Source organism: Rhinolophus sinicus, linkage group LG07 (genome assembly GCF_036562045.2).
Source record: "Rhinolophus sinicus isolate RSC01 linkage group LG07, ASM3656204v1, whole genome shotgun sequence".
Taxonomy (NCBI): domain Eukaryota; kingdom Metazoa; phylum Chordata; class Mammalia; order Chiroptera; family Rhinolophidae; genus Rhinolophus; species Rhinolophus sinicus.
In genome coordinates this window covers 20,278,051-20,298,606 of record NC_133757.1, presented here as the reverse complement: position 1 = coordinate 20,298,606, position 20,556 = coordinate 20,278,051, and the positions used below count along the sequence as shown (strand labels likewise).

The 20,556-nt window shown below is 40.3% G+C and overlaps 1 protein-coding gene across 1 annotated transcript in view; it reads left to right on the top strand.

The window, feature by feature from the left end:
• Positions 1–20,556, top strand: part of SORCS3 (sortilin related VPS10 domain containing receptor 3) — a 538,724-nt gene that overhangs the window by 271,769 nt on the left and 246,399 nt on the right. Inside the window, exon 4 of the mRNA XM_019725085.2 lies at positions 16,387–16,545. Coding sequence (XP_019580644.2) covers positions 16,387–16,545 — 159 coding nt within the window. The remainder of the gene's footprint in view (positions 1–16,386; positions 16,546–20,556) is intronic.

Below are 20,556 nucleotides of genomic sequence, written 5' to 3'. Positions count from 1 at the left end.
TGGAATACACTGATTTGCAATCTCTGGATTTACCTGTTCTGGATATTTCATATTAATGGAATCATACAATATGTCACCTTTCGTGAGTGGCTTCTTTCACTTAGCATGTTTTGAGGTTCATCCATATTGTAGATGTAGCCATACTTCATTCTTTTTTTATGGCTGAATACTATTCTGTGTGTTTGTACCAAAATTGGTCTACCATTCATCCATTGATGAATGTTTGGGTTGTTTCCACATGTTTGGGCCACATTTTGTGAATAGTGCTACTATGGGCGTGAATGTACATGTATTTGTTTATCTGTTTTTGATTCATTTGAATACATACCTAGGAGTGGAATTTGGGTATATCATTGGTACAAAACATTCCTTGCCTCTAGGCTGCCACTGGGATTCTCCTCCTGGGAGTGTTATACCCCTTACCTCAGTGGGAACAGGCTTAGCCATGCAACTTGCTTTGGCCAATGAATGCCGTGAGAGAAGAGGTGACTAGTGCCTTGTGAACAGCACCCTTATGTACCATCTTGAGGCCCTGCCATGACTCCTTTCCATCCTCCAGGGGTTCTGCAGGGGTGGCAGGGTCTGCTCCTTCAGGCTGGGTTCATGAATGCAGGCAGCATGGGCGGAGCAGTGGGTCTTAGCTCTCCCTCTGAAAGATACTAAATTGGACTCGGGGGGAATAAAAAGATGGGGAGAAATCTCCCTGCCATCAGGGAGCTTACAGTTTCACTGTATTTTAGTTTTGAGCTCTAAAAAGCATGATCGAGTGAAGAGGAAGGGATCCACGGAGCTTTCTTAGAGGACTTTGGGTCTGGCCTTAGAGGACAGCTAGGGGTGAGGTGTACAGAGTGTGAAGAAGAGCATCCAGGGAGAGGAATGGCCTCAGCAGTGACTTCAGCTGGGGAAGCAGGATGTGTGGAGAATAGTACATTGGGCAAGTCTTTATAAGAGTATACGCACTTGGAGGACACAGGGTTGGAGAGTTCTGTTGGCACCAGTGAGTGAAGGACCGTGACCTCCAGGCTAATGAGTTAGTCTCTGTAATCTGGCAGTGTTTACCCCAAGCAGGGCACAGTAACAGATGATTGTCACTGTTCCTTTCTTATGCTTTGAGAATTGGACCTATCCTTCTATGACAGTGGTTATCAATCTTTACATTTTTGTATTCACTTCAATACATCTCACCTGTGTAGCCCGACTTCCCCTTCTCCTTCCACAAACAGATTCTGTACTTTTGCCCCCATCTCAGTTGAAAATAATGGTTCTCAAACACAATGGGGAGCACAAGGGAAAGAAATGCCCTGACATCTGCTGAGTGCAAATATAGGTCATGAGGTTGCCAAACATTATTTTTCTTTCTCCTCTTTTCTAAACCCACCATGGTGGTGGTGGTGCCGGGGGTGGGGTGGGGGGATAGTACTTCCTTTTTTTGATTTTACAGTTGAGGACAACTGAAGGTTTGAAGTGAAGGAGCTAATAAATGAGTTAATAAGTGGAGATGGAAGTTGAATAATATCTTACTCATCCTTGTATCCCCCACACCCATCCTAGAATCTGGCACACAGTTAGCGCTTCAATGAGTGAAGGTGAGCAAACAGTTGACCACATGACTGAATGACTAAATGAAAAAGCAAGGTCTGTTTGATGCCAAATCTAAAGGTGATGAGATTTTATTAAATCTGGGGTTACTCCAGGCCCTCTTTACCACCACGAGCACTAAAGTAAATCCTCTGGAGCTGTCGTGAGTGTGGTCAAGGGATAAGATGACGAAGCTCTCTCTGGTTGAAGTAAAGCGGGTGGGACTCTGTGGGGTTCCTGGATGGAGTTGGCTCAGCTAAGGGAATATACCCATTTGTCTCTTGTCCTGCTTCTCCGCACAGACTGCTGGGTGCAGGGAAGTCCCTTGGTTGATCCTTCTCAAGTACATTGTCGAGGATATTTTCTGGTCCTTTGTGTGGGATTAGAGCTTTTTGAAAAGCCGAACTAGAAAAGGGGGGGAAAGTGAAGAAAGCAAGTTGAAATGTAATTTCCTTTTTAATATAGATGATCATTTAATCTAATATTATAGAAAATGACTAGATCTTAAAAACCTATAAATTACATTTGACAACTCTCTGGTGTGCCTCTGCTTTCCCTCTTGGCAATTACACCCAGCAACAGTGGGCTGGGCTGAGAGGAACTCTCTGAATGCAGTTTGTTTATTGGCTCTTAATGAGAAGCAATTAATCTAAATCACCATAGGGGAGGATCCTTTTGCCGAACTTAGGGATCCGAAGTGGCACTTGTACATTTTGACAAATGTGCTGCTCTACCCTTAACAACAGCAAAAAGTTTGTGAGGGTGTGTGTGGTGTTGCTTTCTTCCTTTGAGCAATGAGAAACACACACACACACACACACACACACACACACACACACACTCAGAGTATTCACCGGGGCAAAATAGAAAACTGCCACCTTTGGGCGCCTCCATCTCTCACCCCTTCGGTCTTTCCTCTCCTGACTCTTCCTAACCTCCCTGACTGAGGCAGCTGGAGCTCCTCATGCTGTTACTGGATGGCCCTGTTCTCCGTTTATTACTGTTATTGTGGCTTTCTCTTCCCTGCCTGTCTGGGGACTACCTGGCATAGGATGATGGATCATTACAGAGAGTACCTGCCTGGCAAAATTGCTACCTCTCTGTCCCCTCCGCTCTGCTTCACGTTGGGAAAGAGACGAAGCAACGGCAAACAACCAGAACACTCTAAAAACCCAGCAGGAAAACACACACACACACACACACACACACACACACACACACACGGCCTTTTCTTTTGGGAAATGGGGTCAAATTTACAGCTGTAGGGATGAAAACAAACAGGGGAAGAGAGTGGAGAGGGCAAGACTAAGAGAACACCATGGACAAAGACCCATGGGGTGAAAACCTCCTAGCTTCTCCTTCTGATTTCTGTTTGATTTTCTTTCTGCCTTTGTTTGTACTCACCCTGTCATTCACTGGCTGTGTCCTCTCTCTCTCCTTCACTATGTCACCAACACAGAGCACAGCAGGAAGAACAGAGCACTCAATTTAGGAAGTAAAGTTCTGAGTTTGAACCCCAGTTTTAACACTTGGTAACCAGCTGTGACCTCCAGCAAATTGCTCAGCTCTAACTTGGGCAACTCTTTGCCTGTAGAATGGGGCATGGTAGGCAGAATTACGGTTTCCCAAAGATGTCCTAATCCCCAGAAATTGTAAATATGTTAAATAACATGGCAAGGAAGGATTAAATTTCTAGATGGAATTAAGGTTGTTCATCAGCTGACATTAAAATAAGGAGAATACTCTGGATTATCCAGGTGGGCCATTATAATCATAAGTCCTGAAAACTGTGGAAGAGGGAAGAAGCAGAGTCAGAGGGATGCCATATGAGAAAGACTAGACTGTGGTCCATTGCTGGTTTTGAAGATGGAAGGGGCCTAGGAGGCAAGGAATGGGGGCGGCCTTTAGAAGTAGAAAACACAAGATACAAGATTGTCCCCTAGAGCTTTCAGAGAAAAATGGAGCCCTGCAGACACCTTAACTGCAGCCCAGTGAGACCCATTTTGGGCTCTGACCTCCAGAACTGATAAGATAGTAAAATTATGTTGTTTTAAGGCATTGAAGTTGTGGTAATTTGTTCTCAGCAATAGGAAACTAAGACGGTAGATAATAATACCTGCCCTGCCTTCCCCATGAAGTAGAGTGAGGGTCAAGGAGAGAATAGCTGTGGAAGGACTTGGCAAACTACAAAATGCAATGCAACTCCAAAGCCTTTGATATTGTTTAACTACCAAAGTGAATGGACACAGAGCAGGTATCCTGAACCGGGGGTAGAAAGCACAGACCAAGGGTCTGCCCAACTCCTTGCATGGTCTGGCTCCTTTCCGTTTCCACTCTTTCTGAGAGTTAAATGTCTCTCCCCTCAGGGAGTGAGATCAGTGCTCCCCTTTTCTCATGACAGTTCCTGCACTGGTGAGATGCCTCCAAGATGCTACTGGTTGTTACAGCCTGGCTCTTCTGTGGTCCATTGGCCCAAAAGCTGTCACCTCAGAAAGTTGCCATGTTCCGTGTTGATCACATCTAGCACTTAGCTGTCTGTATGTGAGCCCATCTCTGTCCCTCAGAAATGTGGGCAGTGACTTGAGGTAAGAAGTTGAGGTTTAGCATGTGTTCACATGATCACACCATTCTTACCAGACCGGATGGTGTTCCCAGAATGGAGTGACCTTGCTAACAATGTCCATGACCATGAAGTTCTTGGCTGCGTAGTCTCTCCCAACTCGACCAAGACAAGGATATTTCCAAGGTTATTTTTTCCTTTGATCATTTTCCTTATGGTAACCTAAAGCTTATCTTGCCTCTCCTAATGAAAACAGTCCTTCCCACATATCTAATATTAGGTACCCGGAAATTGCCTAGGTTGAATCTTCTCATATGAAGAATTTAAGATCCAATGGGAATATAGAATTAGCAGGTGAACTTATGAAAGCCTTGGCCCCCTCTTTTTTTAATGTTCATTAAATTAAATACAGAAGATAGCTCACTAAATAAATACTGTATCACTGACAATCTACAATTCTTAAATTAGTCATAATGGGACTGTGCAATTAATTTCCGTTTACCATCTCTTGTACACCAGAATCTTTTCAGGATCTTCCACCTACGCAGCTTCAACAAGATGCTTATAAATTAGGTTTGTTGTGTGGTAGATAATACACATGCTGCTAAGCATTTTTTCTTTATCTCTTCATGTAGTCATTGCCTTTCTGACTTTAGGATTTGAAGTGACTCCTAATTCTGGGATTCCAACATGCACAGTAGCAACTTGGATACTTGAAAGACCAAACACCTTGGGCAATGTCGATTCAACTGGTTTGATATTTCTCAAAACCTTCCCCAGTACACTTGGTTATTATCTAAGCTCGTGATAACATCATGCCAAATCCCATGCCTTCAACCTGTCTAACTCGTATCTCAGTACCCTCTGTCTGATCTCCAGGGTACATATCTGGGTTCGCATCTTTCTTCAGTGCTCCTAACGTGGAGAAAGACAAAACAAACAAACCAAAGTTCCCAGATCAAATCTTAACAAAACACTAAAGATAATTCAACCAAAGTCATGAAAATTACTTCCAACACAATCCCGTAGACGTCTCCCAGGGTTAGACTTGCTTTTTAAAAATATTGGAAATAAACATATTGCTGAAAATTAACATGGCCATCAATTTGTTAATTTGTCTATATTAGACTTTTACAAAAGATAACTGGAGGAGGCAGAAGGGGCTACTGCCCTAAGCGACGATTACCGCTGGTGGGGCAGGTAATGTCTGGGCTGCCAGTGGGCAGTGCTTCAGGTAAAGTTTCTGCTGACTGGTCTTACTGAGATGGAGCCAGCCTCTCTGGCCAGGGCACTGGTAAGCCACATTATAATGCAGTGAACATTAGGCCAAGCAAACTTAGAAACATTTGAGTGAACTTCATCCGGCCATGTAGCTGATGTTTACTGAGCATGTGCTTCATTGAGCCCACCAAAGAACAGAGAGTGTGACATCACTGAAGTCCTCTGCCTTTAAAGAACAATATCTAGGGGACAAAGTGAGAGGAATACAAGTGAAACCAAATAGCACGAATATTTATAAACTTTCAGATACTTTAAACATTTCAAAACATGTCCTATCAAATTTGTGACAACAAATTTGGCAGAGATATTTCTGCTGGAACATTTGGGAGGCTCCTTAGAAGGGAGAGAATTGGAATGGGCCTTGGGAGGCCTGGGCAGAGAGAATGCTGTGCTTTCCGGGTAACGCAGGAGCGTCAGCAAAGACAGGAATGTTGGAGTAGGCCTCGGGATTTGAAATTGAAGAAACAACAACAAAAAAGACAACTTTTAGGGAGTGTTTGGCAAGAACATAAGGTTGTGTTTTAGAGGTCAAGCCTGAGAACCACATGGGGTCCCAATTGTGGAGTGTGTGAGGTGCCAGGCTTGGTTTCTGTGCCATGTAGAAGTTGCTGGAGTTTCTTGTGGAGGGGAAATGGCACGATCAGAGCTGGACTGGGAGCGCCCCATCATACAGTGGGGTGGGGGGCACATAATGTGGAGCGTGGTGGACGGGGCGGGGGGGGGCAGAGCTTTTTACTCCAGAGGGGAGGTCAGGAAGACTGCTCCCTGAATTGAGAGGTGCTCTTGTTGCTGTCTACAGTGAGGTCCCCTTGCTACCCTACCTTCACTCCACACCTGTCCTGCACTCGGAGCAGTGTTCACAATGTGGACAGATATTATCCAGCTTCTCAGGTTTTCCAAGGGCAGGTAACAGGTTAGCATAACCTTGTTGAAATTCTTGAGAGGGCTAATGGGGAAATGTGTGCGTGTGTGTGTGTGTGTGTGTGTGTGTGTGTGTGTAGAGTGACAGAGAAAAAAACCATAAAGGTAATATTTTCTCATTGCAGAATTGCAGAATGTTTGGGAAATAATAGAAAAATGCAAAGAAAAAAAAAAAAAGAAAATTTCTCATGATCCTGCCACACAGTAACAACTACTGTTAACATGTAGTGAATTGATCTATGCATAAATACAGACATAAATATAAACAATTTTTAACAAAATTGAGATTATGCTTCATGTGTTTTTAGCCTGCTTTTTACACACCATTTAAACATGTTATTTTTCATGTGTCATAAAACTATTTGAACTCATACTTAATGGATGTATAATATTCTACTAACTGGATTTAACTTCATTTAATCATTCTATCAGATATTTGGGCTGCTTCCAAGTTTTTATTATTATAAATAACACTGAGATGAACATACAAGTAGATAAACCTTTTATCAGGTCCCTCATGGTTTCCTTGGACAGATTCCTAGAAGAGAAATTATAGGGTCAAAAGTGTAAATATTTATAAGATTCTTGTTTCATATAGCCACATGGCTTTCCAGGACAGTCATGCCAATTTGTACATGCATCAATACGGTCTGCGTACGTCACTCCACTGCCATTGCCATGGTCACCAGCATCTTCCAAGTTGCTAAATTCAATGGTTAATGCTCAGCACTCAGCTTACTCAGCTGTCAGTTGCATTTGATACAGTTGAACACTCCCTCCCCTGATACACTTTCTTTCCTTGGTTTTAGGGTTTCAAGGACACTGCAGTTTCCAGGTTGTCTTTTTCCCTCTCACTCTCCTTATCGGGTCCCTCCTTATCTCTTTGACCCTTAAACAGTGCCGTGGAGCTCCATTCTCCAGACTCCTTTCTATCTGTATTTGCTGTCTTGGTGATCTGCAGATTATATCTTTAAATGCTCTTCAAGCACTGATGTCTCCTAAGTTCTTATCTGCAGGCCAGTCCACTCTATTGAAAATAGGCCTAGTGCATCTTTTGTCTACTAACATCCCCTTTTGGGTGTCCAGTAGGCATCTAGCCTTTTCAAAACCAAATTCCTTATTTCCAAAGACCCCAGCACGCTCCTCCCATAGGCTTCCCTATCTCATAAATGCTAATTCTGTTTTCTCAATTGTTCAGGCCACAAACCTATTAGGCAAGTTGAGTTAGTTCCAGTTTTTAATTATGATAAGCAACACTGAGATGAATGTACAGGTATAAAACTTTTTAATTGTTCTCCTCACTTTCTCTTACACCCCATATCTAATCTGTAAGTGGCCCGTTTTGACTTTCACTTTAAAATACACTCAGCAATAGACCACAGTTCAGTCCCTTGGCACTTCACCTTAGTTCAGGCCATTAGTCTCCCCATCTGCGTCATTCCAGTCGCCTCCAACTGGTCTCTCTGATTCCGTTCCTCTATTCCCCACCTCCCACATAGCTCTGTTGACCCAGAATGGCAGTCAGAGTGAAAGTATCAAAATGCAAGCCATAGTCTCCTCAGTGCCTTGCTCAAAGCCCACCAGGACTTTCCACATCACTTGGGAGAAAGCCTGGGTGCTTCTGTCACCTACTGACCCCATTTCCCACATTCTACCTTCTTCACTCAGTTCTAGCTCACTGGACTCCTACCAGGTTTCCCTGAAAATAAGACCTAACTGGAAAATAAGCCCTAGCATGATTTTTCAGGATAACATCCCCTGAACATAAGCCCTAGTGCGTCTTTTGGAGCAAACATTAATATAAGACCTGTTCTTATTTTTGGGGAAACACGGCATATCCTTTTGCAAATGTTGCCTTCTCAGTGAGGACTTTACTGAACTCCAGAACACTTTTCATCTTGCAAAACTAAAAGTCTGTACCCATTAAACCACAACTCCTCATTTCCCTGTTCCCCAGTGGAGTGTGTGAGGTGCCAGGCTTGGTTTCTGTGTCATATAGATAGAAGTTGCTGGCAACCATCGTTCTACTTTCAGTCTCTATGAATTGAACTACTCTAATTACTACATATAAGTGGAAATCATATCGTATTTGTGTTTTTTGTGACTGGCTTATTTCCTTTAACATAATGTCCTTATGTTTCATCCATGTTGTAGCATGTGTCAGAATTTCCTTATTTTTAGAGACTGAATAATATTCCATTGCATGTATACACCACCTTTGTTTATCCATTCCTCTATCAGTGGACACTTTGGTTGCTTCTGCATTTTGGCTATTGTGAGTAATGCTATTATGAACATCAGTGTACCGATATCTCTTGGAGACCCTGCTTTCAATTTTTTTGAGTATTATCTGAAGAGAAAATTCTGGATTATATGTAATTTCTTTTTTAAATTTTTTGAGAAACTGCCATACTGTTTTCCATAGCAGCTGTACCATTTTACATTCCTAACAAAAATGCACAAGGATTCCAATTTCTCTAAGCCTTTGCCAACACCTATTATATTTTCTATTTTTACGTCCCAGTGGGTGTGAGGTGGTATCTCATTGTGGGGTTTATTTGTATTTCTCTAATGATTAGTGCTTCAAGAATCTCTTTATGTGCTTTTTGACCATTTATATATATTTTTTGGGAAAAAAATCCATTCAAGTCCTTTGCCCACTTTTTCATAGTTGTTTTTTTGTTGTTCTTGTTATTGTTGAGTTGTTTCAGTGTTTTTTTATTTTTTCCTGATTGGTCTCAATGATTATTGTTTTATTGATGATGTTTATGTTACATTTTGAAGGATGAGTAGAAACACTGTGTTGGGGTGGAAAGGTGGGGAGTCTAATCTTGGCGAAGATAATGGCATGTATAAATTGTAGTAGGTGAAAGACACACATATATAAGCATACATATGCATTGATGTCCTATCTGTAAAATGTATATATAATTTACATGTTTGCCCATAATAGCATATATAATAACATGGTTTCTCAAGAGCAGCACTATTGAGCTTTTAGGCTGGATAATTCTTTGTTGTGGGGCACTGTCCTGTGTACTTTAATGTGTTTAGCAGCATCTTGGGCCTCTACCCACTAGATGCTGGTAACTCCCTCCCCTGCCTCCAGTTGTGACAATTAAAATGTCTCCATACATTGCTAAGTGTCCCCGGGGTGGGGGGAACCCTTCTCCTCACCCCAGTCGAGAATCATTGCTATAAGAGTAGGTGTTAGATAAATTGATAGATGGGGGGGGGGTATACTGGTTTATTATTATAATGTGATTGAAAGCCTTCTCTGTAACAGCCTCTATATGTGTATAAGTCAATATTCAACAATATATCAGTTAAGTCAATAGGTTTAGGGATCATCCTAAAGAATACCTCTCTTATAGTCTTTGTGATACTATTGATACTATTGTTATTTCTTATTGAGCACAAATTATGCTGAGGTTCTTTCGTTAAGACTTAATTATACCAGATCTGATAAAAAATAATGGTGAATGTTTAAATTAAAAAAAAAATTTATTGTAGTAAAAGACACATTGCCATTAATCCCTCTCACTTCAAACACACTTATCCCATCGCTCTTGCTATTTTCCAAAGCAGTTCTGGAAGTCCTCTTTCATGAGTGTCTTTACTTCATCCTCCATCATGACAAGTCTCCATGTCATCCATCGCTTCTGGTACGGCAATTTCTGTCAAATAAAAACATTACAGTGTATCCTCATCCACCTATTCACTGGATCTGGCACCATGTGACTTCTAGCTCGTCCCCATAGTCAAAATGACCGTGAAAGGAAAACGTTTTGAATCTATTCAGGACATTGGAGCAGCCATGACAGTACAGCTAAAGACACAAAAGAGGACTTCCAGAACTGCTTCAGAAAGTGGCAAGAATGATGGGATAAGTGTGTTCAAAGCAAGGGGGTGGGTGGGGGGATATTTTGACGGGGATTAAGAGCAATGTGTCTCTTACTGTAATAAATTGTTTTTTTAAATTTAAACATTCGTTGTATTTTTCGGTCACACCTCGTCCAGTAAATTCTAGTATTTCTCCTTTTCTAGTCAGAGGACATCTACTTACTCTTACTCTGAGACTATTTTCAAAGTATTGGACTAAAACTTGTTTCCTCTGCATTTCTGGGATGTCTGGTGAGTGAAAGAACGAGAAACGTTTAGCTTTCACCCACATTTTATAGCGTGTACACAAGAGAAAAAGAAAGGATGACAATTGAATAAAGTATAACATACTCATCTCTGATATTTGAAGACTTGCCCAACAGCAGGAAAGTTTCATTCTGCAAAGATTTCTGGGGAGGATTTTGACATCTCCAACAGTAATTTTGACTGGTTTAGACATAAATAAGCTTACGGGCTTTTGAAATTTTAGGTTGACTAAGCACCTTCCCTGCCTGATTCCTGTTCCACCTGTGTCCTTTGCAATTTGCAACACACCATTAAAATTAGGGCCACTATTATTCAACTTTCCCAGGAATTTCCTGCAAAAAGCATTACAAGTAAAAAAAAAAAAAAAAAGAAAAATAAAAAGATGTTGCACCATTTGTATGTTGGTAAACTCTAAAATTTGTCCATCTCTAATCTGAAATACAGACAATTCATGTATAGTGAACGATCAAATACAGAGGCTGGTTTTATGAGGTTCTCACTCCAAAGGTAGTGGTATAGTTAGTTGGCTGCAGGGGTTGTAGCCTCCCTTTGAAGAGATGAGAGTGGTCATTCAAAAAAAAAAAAAAGTCAATTGTATTTAGAAAATTGACAATTACCTACTGACTGGTGTTCATTTAGGTGGTGTTGATATTTGCTGATAGAGTATATTTTTCTTACATTGTTATCAGGATGTAAAATGTATGCAAAATAAATGTAAATTATACTTTTTTCTCCTCTCCTTTTATGTTTTTTTTAATTGTGGTAAAAGAAAACACACGCGATTTACCCTTTTCGAACTCTTCCAGTTGTATAGTACAGTATTGTAACAATAAGAACACTATTGTACAGCAGGTCTCTAGAACTTTATCATCTTGCGTGACTGAAACTTTATATTGTGAAGTAACAAAAATTCAACCGAGTCCATTTTAAAGCTATAATTGGCTTTATTAGATGATTCATGAATGGGACAGCATCCCATCTAGCAAGTAGAGAGGTTTTCAAAGGCAGAGACGGGGTGGACAAAGGAACTTATTAGCAATGAATGCATTTTTTCAGGCAGTCGCCCTCCTAAGGGGAATGGAAGGGGATCCATCAGAGGATTGCCTTCAAGTGGTGACCAGGAAATTCCAGGTTTGCTGGTTACAGGTCACATTCCTGGAGAATGAGTAAGCTGTAAGGAGGTTAAGTATTAAGTCTTGTTTTGCTGATGTGGGGCCTTAACACAAGTGACTCCATTTTGGGCTTGTTGTCTCTTTTTTGAACAATACCCATTGAACAGCAACTCCCCTTTTTCCTCACCACCTATCCCTTTAGTTTTTATCCCCAAAGCTCAGTAGTGAAGAGAGCCAAGAGGGAGGCAAATAATCCCCAAATCGCTTCTAATTGTCTTTAAACAGCTTGGCACTGCTTCTGACTGTAGTTATGCTCTTCATCTGGGTGATTTAAAGATAAAGGTTAATGTTTATTTAGCAATTATGGGTCTATACTAAGCTGTTTTAATCATTAGCTCATTTAAATATCTCAACAGCATTGTTAGTTAGATACAATTATTCTCTGCTATTTTTTTTATAGATGAGATAACAGATTGGGAAAATTGAATAACATCCTCACGTTAACACATAAAATAGCAGATTGATGGTTTAAAGTCAGGCCACCTGCCTCAAGAATGTATACCATTAATAACTCTGCTAAACCAGATTTGAAATATCCCTTCTCCTCTTCCAGTACATGCATACTCCCACTGCAGATCTTATGTCAGGAAAAGCTGGATAAAGAATCAAAGCAAAATAAAGCAAAAACGAAAAAAAAAAAAAATCCCAAGAATCTTCAATAGGAATTCTTTCCTGTTCATATTGTGAAAGTCACATAAATGCAGAACTCACAGACATCTAAACAGATATTGTCATAAGTTTTATACCTCCAGAACTGAATTAAAAATGGAAAGGCAAGGCTTTTAAATTTGTTTCGATAGAAACCAACTATCATAGCATTACCACAAGTCATATGCCTACTTCATGACTTCAGTCCACAGACATTTAATTTGGGCACATTTTTGTTTAATTCAATTGTAAATATTTTAAGGAAAGGTGTGTGGTTTCCATTTTGGCACAGTCCTCACCACTGCTTGTCTGGCTTTCTCTGCTTCACTCACTCACTTTACCTGCTTTGCCCTCTTAGGCATTTGTATTTGAAATTCCTGCTTAACAATAAAAATGTGGGTGTGCATGGAATGATTTTCTCTATATCTGCAGCATATTAATATACAATATACATGTTTTAGCTTGAGACAACTTCTGATGAGGCATTTGATCTCGTATTATATTTGTTAATATAATACCATGGTTGCCCTTTTCCTTTCCTTCCTATTTTTTTTTTTTTTTTAGCACTGACATTATATTTTCCTGTTGGATTCCTGTTCGTTTAATTCTTCATGTCCTCTTGTATGTGGTAGGTATGTGGTAGGCATGTGTTAGAGGAGGAAAGGGGTTCTGTGTGTGTGCGTGCATGCGTGTGTGTGTGTGTGCGTCTGTGTGTGTGTGTGTTTCTTAGAGATGCTTTAAAAAAGGATATAGACCAGCATCTCTGACTTCTCCTTGTCTCTTGGTAAATATATTAAAATGCTATGGCTTCAAGGTCCCGTAAAATATTACTGGTACGTGGCGGGGCGGGGGGCAGGGAAGGTGGCAGTGTTTGAGTTGATCAGAGGAGGTCAAAGTCAAGTTGCTTTCCTCCTCTGAGCCTCAGTTTCCTTATCTGTAAAATGCAAGGAATGATATTTCACATAATTTGTTTGTGGTTTTGATAAAATATCCAGAAAAGTGTCTGACACTTTAGAAATCCAGAATATGTTGCTATTTCCCTTCCTTTTATTCTCCTTAGAAACAAGGATTGAATACAGACACTGCCAGTGATATCAAAGTATATAAAAGGATTTCTGATGAGAATGTCAGGGAAAGGTTGCAATAAAAGAGTACTCTTAACAAAAGCTACCTAAAACCACCACGCAATTTCAATATGCCTTACATGTGAATTAGTTTCCGTGTGTGTGCATGCATGTATATGCCATATCAGTGTACGTGTAAGCGTATGTGGGCACACATGTATGCGACATTTGTGTGCGAATTGCTGTGTTTGTGTATGCAAGTGTGTGTGTGTGTGTGAAGCAAGAACAGGGCTGGAGGGAGAGGATATATTGCATTAGCTACTCGATGGTAACCCTTATTCAGTATATTGTAACTCATGGTGTATAAAATAAAGTTTGTTTATGATGTTGGTCTTATCTTCTAATTAAAATCATAGGCATGCAGCTTCTTTATACCTGCATAAAATGAGCAGTTTAATTTCTCAGCACCTGGAGAGAATTGATTTCATTGCCCGTTATGTAGCCCATCAGTACATGGTGTGAAGCAAGTGAGGTCAGTTAGGAAAACCTCCTCCTGACCCAGTATATTTGTCCTCTCAAGCTCTGCAAGGAGCATGGATGCTTCTCTGACTTTCCCTCAAAGGCAGCAGGTGCTTTTCCAGTTGTCCCCATCCCGTCATAGTGACTATGGAGGAGAAAGCCATTCTGTGTCTGAATTAGCAATCTAAGAGCTTTCCTCATAGATTATTCACACATGAATGAAAAAAACAAACAAACAAAAACCAAGCTACATACTACATCCATTTTCTTAAATATTTGCTGATAACTAGTAATATCTAATTTCAATGAAGCCAAAGCAAATATTGCAGAAAAAGAAAGTAAACTTGTCTTGGAAGCTGGAAAGAAATAAAAGAGGAAAAGGACTATGAATTTTAGCAGCTAAAGGGCTTGAACTTGCATTAAAGCTTACTTTATAATAGTAATATATGCTATGCTAATATTTAAAAAATCCTGTTATTTAATAGTTTTATTTGATAATATATGGAAATGTTTTTTGGCTTTGTTTTGTACTTGGGGCCCCGTGATTCACACCGTGAGTAGAAGTAGCCCTAACAACTGGTGGCAGTAGAACCAAAGACAGAAAAAAGTATACGAGGAAATAAAGTCATGTGCTCATTCAGTCACTCAGCAAGCATTAGGAACTCAAAGAAGTTAGGTTGAGCTGGGTAATAAAGGTCGAAATTACTATGCTGCTGGTAAAGCCAGAGACATAGGCAGTGGGCAGATTTTGTCAGGCTATGTTAAGGAATTTAGAATATAGGGAGATCAATGATTAGCCATTGAATGGTTTTAAGGAGGGTAATGCAGAGTCAGATTTGTATTATAAGATGATTGTTCTCACCACAGTGTGCAGAGAGGATTGGAGGGGACAAGGCAAAAACCACGAGATTGGCTAGTGGTGTTTTATAATAATCCAGTACAGAAATCATCACATTTTGGACTAAGGTAATCACAATTGGCAGGGCCAGAATGGATCTGATTTTAGAGCTAATTAGAAGGTAAAATACACAAGGCTCAGGGATTAATTTTAGGAGGTAAATGAAAAGGCAGAGTTAAGGATGGCTTTCGGGCTTTCGGCTTCACATACATGGTTGGTAGAAACAGTAAGCCAGGCAGGAGATGCTGATGGGAGTAATAAGGCCGGGGTGATGCACATTGTGAAGGTACATGTTGAGTTTGAGGTGTTCGCGAGACATCCAAATAGAAGAATCAACCAGGAAGCTAAGTTTTCAACTCGGAAACTGTGAGGAGACCTCAGTTTGAGATTTAATTTGTGAATTGTCCCTAGAAAGATGGTAATTGAGGAACATAAAAGCAAATGTGAAAGAAGTCATTGAGGAACAGTATGTTGAATGAAAAGAAAAGAAGATTAAGCTGAGGGTTGAGGAAGGGTGATATTATAGGGATAATAGAGAAAGTTGAGTATTCAAAAGGGATAAAAAGGAAGACCAGACAAATATGGTGTTACAGAAGCACCTGGAAGAGAAGGCTTCAAGAAGGATGGAATTGCCAGTGGAATCAAAAATTCTTATTTTAGCCAAAGAAAAGGTCTGAGTGCCTAAGTGTTTGTTGGATTTAAATACTGGTAAGTCGGTGACACTTTTAGTGAGCTCACTGCCATTGAGTTACTATGAGTAGAAGCCAGATTGCACCTATTGGATTGGGGGGGGAGGCTTTTAAGTAAGTACCGAAAGGTAAATCACAATCATAGCTATCACTTGTCAAGAATATTCATTATACCAAGTGCTCAAAACTGTGTGGGTATCATCCTACTCAATCATCGTTGTAGAAACCAAGGACTCTAGAGGTTGTCACTTTCCAAGGTGGCACAGCATGAACAGAAAAGTGTTCAGATTTGAACCTGCTTTCTCTGCTGCCAAAACCTGAGACTACACCTTTCTGTTCATTTGGCTTGGGGATGACAAACTTTCTTGAGCAGCAGGATTTGCCTCAAGGTCCTTTGGAGATATGTGCTTTGGAAAATATTGAGAACAAAGGGATCATGAAACCACTTCAATCAACTGAATCACTAAAACAATTCAGAAAGAACAAAATACACAGTGCAATCATAAGGGAATCCTTTTCATGATTAAAGAGCAATAAAAGCAATGGTGTGATGAAGAGTGACATGGAGAATTGAGTGGGGGAAGAGGAGGAGAGAGAGGTGTCCCCAAGGTCAGGGGACAGAGGACCATAAGAATATGCTTCCAGTACTTAAAGGAGAGACATCAAAAAAATGAAACCTCATTTGTATGCAGACCTAACCTTGCACAATATTTCAGCTCAATTCAGAAAGTGAAGGACTAAATCAGGGGGAAAAAATACCAATATTTCATATAGAGGCCCAGACACCCCTTTCTATGTGGTGATATACAAGTACAGATGACTTTATATTTATGCTTTAATTTCTTGTATTTATTCTCTCCTACTAACCCTATCTATTTTCTCCTCTCTCCTTTTTTTTTTTTTTTAGATCATGCTTCTTAGTGATCCTGAAATGGAGAGCAGCATATTGATAAGCTCAGACGAAGGGGCGACCTATCAGAAATACAGGCTCACCTTCTATATCCAGAGTCTGCTCTTTCATCCCAGGCAAGAAGATTGGGTGCTGGCCTACAGTCTGGATCAAAAGGTGAACAAAAACTGTTTTCATTCACATTCTGTCACCCAGGTGCCACTTTGTGAAAAGCACTTGTTTATGCAGTCCAAATTTTGGAGGGGATTCAGTGGCATTTCATTATTCCAACCAAGTTGATTTTATTTGCAGCAACTAACTTTCCTTTGTACTCTTCAGTATCGAAGTTTGCAGGCAGGTAGCTTTCCTTTATCGGCACTGCTCTTTATTATTTCACAGATACAAAGATGGTTTTCTCTATAACTTGACTCAATTGACATTTAAAACAACCCTGTGAAGAAAGCGGCAAATGTGTATTCATAATAATTTTATAGTGACTGTGGTAAATAGAGGTGTTCAAATGCACCCAGTTCGTAGCTGGAGGAGCCAGGGTTTGAATGCACGTTGTCAGATTCCAAGTCAAGGGTGTGTTCCATCGTGCCATGCTGCTTTGATTTGGTAAAATTTGAATATACCATTGTTCTGAGTTTAGCAAAGGAAGCAGAACCTCAAATATGTCCATTTGGTTATTTTCTAAAAGTACATTCCAGATATAGAGGGCCAATAAGTCTTCCTCTTTGAGCTCCATATCCATATATCCAGCTGTGTATTTGACCTTGTCCTTTGTATGTCTCAGAAGCCTCTTGATTCAACATACTCCGTAAACGAACTCCGATCTCTCCCCCTCAAGATAGCTGTTTCTCTTCCTGTATTCCCTAATTGTATCCATTTAGTTGCAAAAGTCAGAAACTCAGGAGTCATCCTTAATACTTCCTTGTTCCTAACCCAGCATTTCTAATCCGTCAAGTCTTATCTCTAAGTATTTCTTGACTCCCATGTACTTCGTTCTATTACCACCACCCCTCAAACATAGGTTACATCTGTCGTTTGAATTTTTTGCCAGAGCCTCTTCCAGTGTGTTCATACTTACAACCTGGACAACATATTTCCAGAATTTAGATCTTATGATTTCATGACTTTGTTACAAGTCCTTCAGCATTTTCTCATTGCTCACAGAAAAAAGACCAAAGTCCTCGGTAGGATCTGTAAGCACCTATTTGGTCTGATTCCTCCTTCTCTCTCTTGACTCACTGTTATCACTTCCCCTTGGATGGTTTCCTTCAGCCCCTCACCCCAGCTGTCTCCCTTGCTCTATTTCCTAGGCCTAGAATCTTCTTCCCTAAAGTAAACCTCGTCACTGTCAAATCGCAGATCTAGTATCACTTCCTCAGGACTTCTTCCCTAAATTCTTTGACAAAGCTTTATCATTCTTGATGTTCTTTCTCATAGCGCTGTGAGAAGGACTATCAGTGACCCTTCAGAATACCTGTCATGGTTGAGATTCTTCATTGATTCATGTGATTTTTGGATCATCTTCATTACTCCCTAGATCACAAGCTCCTGGAAGGCAAGACCGTGTCTGGTTTTGCTCACTGTGTAACACCAGTCCCTAGCACAGTGCGTGGTACTTAATAAGTGCTCAGTAAATATTTGTTAAGTCAGCGGATTAGTGGATGAATGCATAAATGCTGTGGTAACAAACCCTCTATTGCTGGTCAACTTAAACTTAAGAAAATGGACTTTAGATGATTCTTCTTCGTGTTTCCTGCCATCTCCAGAACCTAAGTACAGTGCTTGATGCCAAATTATTATGTAATAGCGTTGTGGAATCAATCAGTAAAGGAAAATATAAAATTCCAAGCCCTGTCTTGCATAGAGATATCCACAGAATAATCTTGGCTGAAATAGCTTCTTCTCTTTGTTGTCTCTTAAATCCTAAAGCAGTTGCTCTTCAGTGTATATTTGGATATGTGACTGTACATGTGAGTAAGTGAGTGTGTGTGTGCATGTGTGATGTCAGCACCTTTAAACAATAATTTCAACATAACCTTTATATCTCTCATTAATGGAGCCTTGAGGTGGGCGTCAGGTGCTTAATGCAATCCCCTAAGGACACCCACATGACATTTGCAGAGCAAAAGCCATTGCAAACACATTTCTTTCATGGCATCAAGTGGATATTGTATGAAAGACTTAGCCAAATGTCAGGTCGTCAGTGAGTGTAGATGCTTAGTATAGCCAGGAATTTTGAAGCTATATTGAAAAAAATAAATGATTTGCATGTTGTTCCATGGCTAGATGGTAATTTATTTAGAAGAAGGTCAGGAGTCCTAAACCAAGTTTTTATTTATTCAAAAACAAGCCATATTAGAAGCAGCAGACCTCTCATGGGCCAAGAGGTTGATAAACCAAATGCCGTGTGCCTTGTGTTTATCCAGAAGGAGTATTCTTTTTCTCCATTACCACAGCCGTGAGAACATTTGGGGCACTGCACAAAAAGGACCTACTCTTGTGGATATAATGCATTTGGAACATTTCCAGACTTGGGGGCTACTTTTACACTTAGTAAAACTATTTGGAAATGTGGCGGTGGGTGTGGATGGATTTTCCTAACCACACTGCACATTTCTGGATGCGTTATCCCTTAGGTACTCTTTCTGGTTGACATCTTTTGTGTAAAGTGGCTGAATGTTCTTCAGGCCCATAAAGTTTCAAACCGGTGCCCTGTCATTCTTTTAAATAAATGGTGTGAGGAGGCAGATGATGTCTCTGGCAACATTTGCAGAGATCACATGAAACACCCAGCCCCAGTCATCCAGGTTGCAGAAGAGTTTTTCTTTATTTGGGGGGTAATTTATCAGTTTAGAGTCAAGGAAAGTGATACTATGTAGCAGCAAATGAAGATGTAAGGTAGTTGAGATTGAAGTACAATTCCTTATTTCAGACTGGAGCCTTGTCTGATGTGCATGCAACGAGGCAGCTGGTTTCTTCTAGAGAAAATGAAAAGTGCTAGTGTTAAGGTAACTGCAGCATCAAAGGGACATATTTGTGATGAGGAGTGAATCGATGTTTCCATTATTGTGCCTTTGATGAAATGCACTAGCAATTTCTTTAGAATCGGTAAGGCTATCACATTCTGTTGTATGTATTACAAAAGACCTAATTGAATGATATTTTAAAGGGACAATATCCAATTTAATATCCACTAAATTTCTAGATACAATTTTGTTCTCTCCAGAAGGCATTTTCCTAGTTCCCCAGCAGTGCCTTTACCAAGTGAGATCTCCTGGCAAGTCTCCTGCAGCAAAACTAGGAAAATACCTTCTGGAGAGAACAAAATTGTATCTAGAAATTTAGTGATGCACATAGCGTTGTGTTAGTTGAGGTGCCCAATGGCAGCTTTTGAATCAACTGGGAAACATGGCTACCTTGCCTTGGTGTCAAGGTCAGATTGTGGGTGAAGATCATCCAAGCCTTCCAGCTTCCAAGCTGCAAAGGGATAGTGAGGTAAGGGGCAAATGCACCTTGCACTTGACCGTGTTGGAGGGCCATACCTCTCCAGTTCTGATAGTACCAATACAGCAAATTGCTTTCTGCATCCCGCTCAGCTCGACTTGGGCTTTTGATCAAGTCCTTCCATCCTGGACTCCCTGGGAAAGTCCCAAATTCCTGCCAATTCCTGTGCCAGCTTCTCCTCTGCCCCACAGATTTTCCTGTAATCTTGAATTTTAATATAAAAAGACTCAGTACTTAGTAAAGACAAGAGATTCTTTCTTGGATATAAGAATCTTTGGAGATGCTTTACAAGAATCTCTGCAATTAAAAAACAACCAGCGAAAGTAATAGGTTATGGTTGACCAATTTGGAAATAATAAAAGAAAAGCTAATCCCCTCCTCTTCCCTCCCCTCCCTTCCTTTCTCTTCTCCTGTGAGAGCCAAAGCTCTAGAAAATCTTTTGCGGGCTGTATATTTACCAATTATTTAAAAGGAAGGATGTTTTTTGTTTTGTTTTGTTTTCATCAGGCTATTTTCTCACTGATGACTGAAATAGCTTACCTGGAGTGTTCAATAATCTTATTAAAACTGAAAAATTTTGAAAGATTTTGAGATAGGTTTTGAGGACATTGCAATCCTATAAATAGATACCTAGGTTCTATCCTCATTGCTGTAGAAAGCTGGTTGTTTAAA